The 7,851-nt window shown below is 42.9% G+C and overlaps 1 protein-coding gene across 1 annotated transcript; it reads right to left on the bottom strand.

Moving 5' to 3' along the window:
* Positions 1 to 957: 957 nt before the first annotated feature.
* On the bottom strand, positions 958 to 3,680 carry LOC107749069 (uncharacterized; the record flags this gene model as incomplete). The annotated part of the gene is made up of 3 exons (XM_016564118.1): positions 958 to 1,139; positions 1,485 to 1,592; positions 2,233 to 3,680. Coding segments are annotated over 3 exons (1,738 nt in total), but the record flags the coding sequence as incomplete, so codon positions are not given.
* Between the last annotated feature and the right edge of the window lie 4,171 nt (positions 3,681 to 7,851).

The raw sequence follows: 7,851 nt of genomic DNA, 5'->3' as shown, positions 1-7,851 counted from the left end.
GATCTTGATTAGTAGGTGTAGGTGCGGGTGATTAGAACTCACCATTTGGTGTGACCATCCATTGCGTTTAAAGCAGATTTTACCCTAGGTGCACTTGAGCATAGTTTTTCCAGGTAGCTTTGCAGGAAGGTTTCTTGAAGCATCTTGGAGACATTGCCACGGTTCTTCTGGATTTAGTCGGTCTCCGTTTGTTCGGTTTTTTAATGTCATTACAGACAGACTGGATGATGAGATCAGATCTCAGTGTGGAGCACTGGCTGTTGTCAGACTCCTTGTGCAAACAAATCTCACTGGATTATTACAATTAATAGCAAAATGAATGTTTGAAAATGTAAAATGATATTTCCTACAGACACTACAGCAAAAGATAGAAATATCTGACTTGAAACCATTTTTAACTGGTGAAAATACTAGTGTTCCAATTCCACCACTGTAACTACTGAGGATTTTCCACCGTGGCCTTATACACCCAGATGTTTCAGGTGGGGCCAAGCATATACATTTTGCTTGCCAATTCCCATTGGCCTTCTCTAGAAAGACTGAAGGTGATTTGTGCACTGAAAAGCAAACTCCTAGTGGCAAACAAACAACATCTCCATTTTCTCCCCTGGGTAACAAGGGTTGCCATAAATAATTGAGACATTTCTCTTGTTATAAGGATAGTTTACCTAAAAATTATAATTCTGTCATCATTTACTCACCCTTGTCACAACTGGATTGAGATGGACAAGGTTGGTACAGGTTATATGAGCTTCTTTATTTCCATAAATAGAATACCAACTCAAATGGGTAAGTATCAACATAAACGGTCTCAGAAAGCTCACTTAACTGAAGATATCAAATCCTTATCTCTTTCTTGCAGGTAAATCCACACGAAACTCAGAAGTCCATTCAAGCAAATCCAACAGGAAAATCACAGTCCAGGAGTAACAGGATCCAGCAGGTAAGTGAGGGAAGCTACGGATAGTGTGCAACCTTGAGACCAGACAACAGTGAGTGTGGTGCTGGCTTATGAAGAGGGATTAATGAGGCTGATGGCAGGCAGGTGTGGTGATTGTTGAGTGCGCACAGGTGGTAGCCAGAGGGGATGATGGGAAATGTAGTGTGTTGAGATGGCTGAGCTGGTGGTTGTGACAACCCTAAAGTTGTTGCAAACCTGTATGTATCTGTTTTTTCTACTGAACAAAAATATATTTTGAAGAATGTTTGTAACCAAGCAGTTTTCGGCCAACTTTTACTTACATAGTATTTTTCCTACTATGGAAGTCAACTGTGCCCAAACCTGCTTGGTTCTTCAAAATATCTTTTGTGTTCAGCAGAACAAAGAAATGTATAAAAGGTTGAGGGTGAGGAAATGACTGAATTTTCGTTTTTCGGTGTAATATCCCTTTAACCAAATCACCTACACCTTCTCATGTAAGTATACAAATAGAAGGAGAATCCTAACTGGCATGCTGACACTTTTTTACATTCAAAATACATACCATTCATTTCAGCAGGAGCATCTTCCTGCAGTACATTTTCAGCAGGAATGGTTTCCTCATCTTCGCTGTCATCCTCCTCCTCCTCCTTCTCCTCCTCCTCCGTGAAATCTGAACAAAGAATGGAAACGTACCCATTTTATTTTCAGTTTCAACAACAATTAATAGACGTAACAGCTACAAACATGAATTATGGCTTCCTAATAATTATTAAAGGTCTTTCTTTCTACAATATAGACCTGTGAAGATTGTAGGGATGAGAATCTTGAGGCACCTCATAATTCAATCCGAGTCACAATTCAATTTCAACAAAAATCTTGACCTACATTTTAAATGGTTATTTTAACTATTTATACATTTTTACATTAAGCACTTACAGAAATTGTAAAATGAAATTAAAGTGATGGTAAAGGCTTGTAAAATTTTGCCCTTTAAAATACTGTAAGTGAATACTGTAACACACAGGTCTTCAACCCTGCTTCTGGGGACCCACTATCCTGCAAAGTTTCTTTCCTACCTGCTCCAGCACAGCTGGCCTGTGACTTTTCAAGTGATCCTGAAGACCTTGATTTCCTGGTTCAGGTGTGTTTGATTAGGGTTAGAGCTGAACTCTGCAGGAAAGTGGGTGCCCAGGAGCAAGGTTGTGGACCTTTGCTGTAACAGTTGATCAAGGACCGCAAGAAGCAGTAATAATGAACGAACAAAAACATAACATTTGACGATAAAACTTAACATAGCTTGACGTAAATACCTCCAATTTCATCAAGCGATTTTCCGTGCAGCTTATGTAGCTTTCCCTTTTCCAGTGCAAGCAGCAACTTTGAAATATTTCCACTTTGTATAGTGGGCTCAGACAGTCGGTAGAATTGTCTATGAACTGATTCCTTTCTCTTTGCAATCATCAGATTGAGTGCAGTTGACATTTCGGGAGTTAGTAGAACTGCTACCTTTCTCCCTCTTTTCCCTTTAAGTTCAACACGCTCAAAATAGTTGCACACCTTCTGTTCGTATTCCAACAGTGCCATTCCTTCATGTGTGTTTGAGTGATCTCGTTCAAGAAAATTCCTCAGTTTCATCTTTGACACCTCTCCAATGCGTCTTCTGTTGAAGAGGACTATCTTGGTCAATGTTGTATGTGCTAGACTGGAATAGTTCTGTACTGTTGCCTCTTTCTTCAGTTCTGCAGTTGCCAATTCTGCACTTTTGTCAAGATGCTTGTGAAGTTTTTTGATGTCTTCAGTGAGTGGTAGATTATCTGGTTTATTGTACTTCAAATCACTAATAGTACTCAGAGCACAGTGTGAAATGTACTCTGACCATTTTGCCTGATAAAGTTTCTGGAACGCTTCTGACGATTTAATGAGGTCCTCGTCTCCAGCCATGGGAGCATGACAACGTATAATGTCACTCACTTTTAACAGGGAGTGTCCTATTTTCAAGGCTAGACTTGGAGTTTTGTAACTGTTCTTATCTTTGTCAAATCCTGCTGTCTCCTTTACCGCCTCAATGACCTTCATAAAGTTGCTTGGTTTTATAGCATCCTCTAGAGTTTGGATTGAGGACTTTCTGTGCAAAGTCTGTAAGAAACGTCCAAGTTGGCGGGTTTTTTGACGTATATAGTCATGCTTTGATGCATCATGACCATGTTTGCTATAAAGAGACTCTGCAAACCGTAACAGGCAAAAGTCGTTGCGAACAACATCTGAAATCTTGTCGTCATGCATACGACTTAACATTTTAAGCACGCCATCTTCAGTGCTAGAGCACGCAGATTTGACCAGTGCTGCAAGGCCAAGAACTCGCTTTCTGCCATGATGTTCATTGTCCCCTGGTTTGGAGGAGCACCTCTTCATGTGTCTCCACAACTCGGGCCGTAAAAACATCCCCTTGCAGTGGACACAGTACTCATAATTTTTATAGTCACCTTTAGCCTTTCGCTTGACTTTGAGTGAACCAGATCCATTCTTTAGAACATCATTGTTGTGCATGAAGTTTCCCCTATTCCGAAGTTTCTCAAGCAATTCCTTTCTAGTTTTTGACCTGACAGGGAGACTAAGAGCAATTGCAATGTCACTGTCCTCCTTTATGTGTGTTCTGAAGTGTCGCACTATTTTGAAAACTGGCTTTTGGCAAACAAAGCAGACATTTTGCCCTCCGCTTGTAACAGCAGTTTTGTCTTTGTAGGGTCTTCGTCTGTATCTGATTCGGAGTCTGGAATGTATTCTGGATCTTGTTCCTCATCAGAATCTCCACTTGTGTCAGTTTCCTCCTGAATTAAAATACAAGGAAAACAAAACATAAGGTATGTGTATCTTTGTAATTGTGAAATTTACAAGCAACTTCCAAGTAAAAAAAACCAACAACAATTAACAATAAATTAACAAGGGTTCCCTTGAGTTTGGGGAGTTTTATCTTGTTCTAAGGGGAAACAATTACAGTACACAGGAAACAGGAATCAGAAATGGTGACTGACTGTGACTTAAATGCCAGTCCACCCAAAAATTACTTTGTGCATAGTTCACTCAAAAATAAAAATTATATCTTTGTTACTGACTCTTAAGATGTTCCAAACCTGTATGAATTTCTTTGCTTTGCTGAACACAAAGCACCATATTTTGAAGAATGTTTGTAACTCAGTTCTTGAAGGGTGGGCAGGGGAGCACCAATAATCCTCTCGGCAGTTCGAACCGTTCTCTGTAATCTTCTGATGTCTGATTTTGTAGCTGAGCCAAACCAGACAGTTATTGAAGTGCACAGAAAAGATTCAATGACGGCTGAGTAGAACTGTTTCAGCAGCTCCTGTGGCAGGTTAAACTTCCTCAGCTGACGAAGGAAGTACAACCTTTGTTGAGCCTTTTTTTACAATGGAGTCGATGTGAGTGTCCCACTTCAGGTCCTGGGAGATGATAGATCACAGGAACTTGAATGTCTCCACTGCAGCCACAGTGCTGTTCATGATGGTGTGTGGGGGGAGTGCAGGGGGGTTCCTCTTGAAATCCACGATCATCTCCACTGTTTTGAGTGTGTTCAGCTCCAGGTTGTTGTGACTGCACCAGACAGCCAGCTCTTTAACCTCCTGTCTGTAAGCAGACTCGTCTCCATCCTTGATGAGACCGATGACTGTAGTGTCATCTGCAAACTTCAGGAGCTTGACAGAGGGGTCTTTAGAGGTGCAGTCGTTGGTGTACAGGGAGAAGAGCAGTGGGGAGAGGACGCAACCCTGAGGGGCGCCAGTGCTGGTGGTGCGGCTGTTGGATGTGAATTTACCAATTCTCACTAGCTGTTGCCTATCTGTCAGAAAACTGGTGATCCATTGACAGATAGAGCTAGGGACAGAGAGCTGGGTTAGTTTGGTCTGGAGTAGCGTTGAGATGATGGTGTTGAAAGCGGAGCGAAAGTCCACAAACAGGATCCTCACATAAGTCCCTGTTTTGTCCAGATGTTGCAGGATGAAGTGCAGTCCCATATTGACTGCATCATCCACGGACCTGTTTGCTCGGTAAGCAAACTGCAGGGGGTCTAGTAAGGGTCCAGTAATGTCCTTCAGATAAGCCAACACCAACCTCTCAAATGTCTTCATGACCACAGACGTTAGGGCCACAGGTCTGTAGTCATTAAGTCCTGTTATCTTGGGTTTCTTTGGGACGGGGATGATGGAGGAGCGTTTGAAGCAGGCAGGGACTTCGCAAAGCTCCAGTGATCTGTTGAAGATATGTGAGAAGATGGGGGCCAGCTGGTCAGCGCAGGTTTTCAGACAGGCTGGTGTCACACCGTCTGGGCCTGGTGCTTTTCTTCTCTTGTTCTTTCTGAAGACCTGGCGCACATCATCCTCACTGATCTGAAACGTAGGAGTGGGGGAGAGGGGGGTTGCAGGAGGTGTTGATGGTTATGTGGAGAGATGTTCAGAGCGGGTGTGGGGTGTTAGACTGGGAGTTTCAAATCTACAGTAAAACTCATTCAGGTCTTCAGCAAGTTGTTGATTGGCCTCAGTGCTGGGGGATGGTGTCTTGTAGTTGGTGATGTCTTTCAGGCATTTCCACACTGATGCAGGCTCATTGGCAGAAAACTGGTGTTCTAGCTTTTTAGCGTAGTTCCTCTTGGCCACTCTAATCTCCTTATTCAGTGTGTTTCTGACCTGATTGTACAAGACTCTGTCCCCCCTTTTGTAGGCGTCCTCTTTGGCCTGACGAAGATGACGAAGTTTTGCTGTAAACCATGGCTTATCATTGTTAAATGAGTCCTGGTAGGGATGCACATGTCTTCACAGAAACTGATATATGATGTTACAGATTCCGTGAGCTCGTCCAGATCGTTGGTGGCTGCTTCAAAAACACTCCAATCAGTGCAGTCGAAACAGGCTTGCAATGCCTGCTCTGTTTCATTGGTCCATCTCTTTACAGACTTTACTACAGGTTTAGCAGATTTAAGTTTATGCCTGTAAGTCGGTATAAAATGAACCAGGCAGTGGTCAGAGTCCTACAGCTACTCTGGGGACCGAGCGATATGCATCCTTTATTGTGGAGTAACAATGGTCCAGTATATTACTGTCTCTGGTGGGACATGTAACATGCTGTCTGTATTTTGGCAGTTCACGGGAGAGATTTGCTTTATTAAAGTCCCCGAGAATAATTAAAACAGAGTCCGGGTGTTGTTGTTCTGTCTCTGTGATCAGATCAGCGAGTTTCTGTAAAGCTGAGCTCACGTGCGCTTGCGGAGGAATGTAAATACTCACGAGAATGAACGAGTGAAACTCCCACGGCGAATAGAACGGCTTACAGTTAATGAAAAGCGATTCTAGATCGGAACAGCACATCTTCTTTAACGCTGTAACATCTGTACACCACCTTTCGTTGATGTAAAAACATGTCCCGCCGCCACGTGATTTCCCCGTTGATTCTGCGTCACGGTCCGCTCTGAACAGCTGAAAGCCCAGCAGTTGTAGCGCGCTGTCCGGAATGGCGTCATTCAGCCAGGTTTCCGTGAAACACAGAGCAGCAGAGTGTGAAAAATCCTTATTTGTCCGGGAGAGCAGAAGAAGTTCGTCCGTTTTGTTGGGTAGAGAGCGGAGATTCGCCAGATGGATGCTAGGCAACGGCGTTCTGAATCTGCGCTTCCTGAGCTTCACGAGCACGCCGGCTCTCTTCCCCCGTCTGCGCCGTCCTGAAGCGCTTGATCAGCGCAGCAGCTCCGCCGACTACAACGTTCAGCAAAACGTCCGAATAAACGAAATCCGGTAGAAGATTGTGTGGTGTGTTCTGCCGAATGTTCAGCAGCTCATCCCTGGTAAAACTGATCGTGTTTGAGAAACAAAAAACAGGAAAAACTAACAAAAACAGTACAAACACTGGAGAGCCAAACACTGAGGCTGCCGTCTGCGGCGCCATCGCATGAATTAAAATAGAAATTACAGTGCATTTCTTAGAATTTTACATTTACATTTTACATTACAAAGCCACATTTGTCAAAACTTTAAATGGTAGCCTAAAGCCTTGTCTGAAAGTTTTGAAAAAAGTTTTAAAAGCCTTGAATTTTAAATGGTTATAGAATATGACGATTTAAATTGTTTTGCCACAACTACAAAAAAATTATTATTGCAATTAGCTATCACATTTTAACATTTAGTGTTTCCAGATTTACATTTTTGAGATAACTTCAGGGCCGGCGCTATCTATAGGCATAGCAGGCAATTGCCTAGGGCAATGGTTTTCAACCTTTACTCCAAGGCCCCCTTCCTCTCCTCTCTATGGAGCTGGAATTGCAGGCGGTGAGTAAAACTGCATCAAACGTCTGTGTTTTGTTGCCAATAGGCCCGTGACTCTTAAGATCCGCCCATGGCACGCCTCCAGGAGCTCAGCTGTTTTCGGAGAGAATCGTAAAGCTGTATCTTTCTTTTATAAATCTGATAAAACTAAAGACTCTTCGGCGATATGAAGGATGCAATACTAATATATAGGTACTCAAGATTAACATGAGATTGGCGAAAATGTGTGTGTTATGTCCCCTTTAACAAATTAGCACAAGTCAACCTGCCATACCAAACAAGACCACAGGGAGATGCCAAAGGACTGCAATATAAACGACTTAGGGTGTATTCACACCTGTCTTGTTTGGTTCGATTGAATCGAACTCAAGTTAATTTCCCCCTTTGGTGCAGATCTTTTGGGCAGGTGTGAATACAGCAATTGCACTCTGATGCGGACCAAACAACCGTACCGAGACCCAGCTGAAGACGTGGTCTCGGTCCGCTTCCAAACAAACTCTGGTATGGTTGAATGGATGAACCAATGAATGGATGACCTTAAGCACATGTGTGGTTTTGTTTACAGTTTCTGGTTCACTTGCAAAAAGGGCAGTGTGAAAGCGAACCGCA

The sequence above is a fragment of the Sinocyclocheilus rhinocerous genome, unplaced genomic scaffold (assembly GCF_001515625.1).
Source record: "Sinocyclocheilus rhinocerous isolate Xijiao unplaced genomic scaffold, SAMN03320098_v1.1 scaffold3823, whole genome shotgun sequence".
In the NCBI taxonomy this organism is placed as follows: domain Eukaryota; kingdom Metazoa; phylum Chordata; class Actinopteri; order Cypriniformes; family Cyprinidae; genus Sinocyclocheilus; species Sinocyclocheilus rhinocerous.
Note: the sequence above shows the minus strand (reverse complement) of the source record. Positions and strands in the feature narration are given on the sequence as shown.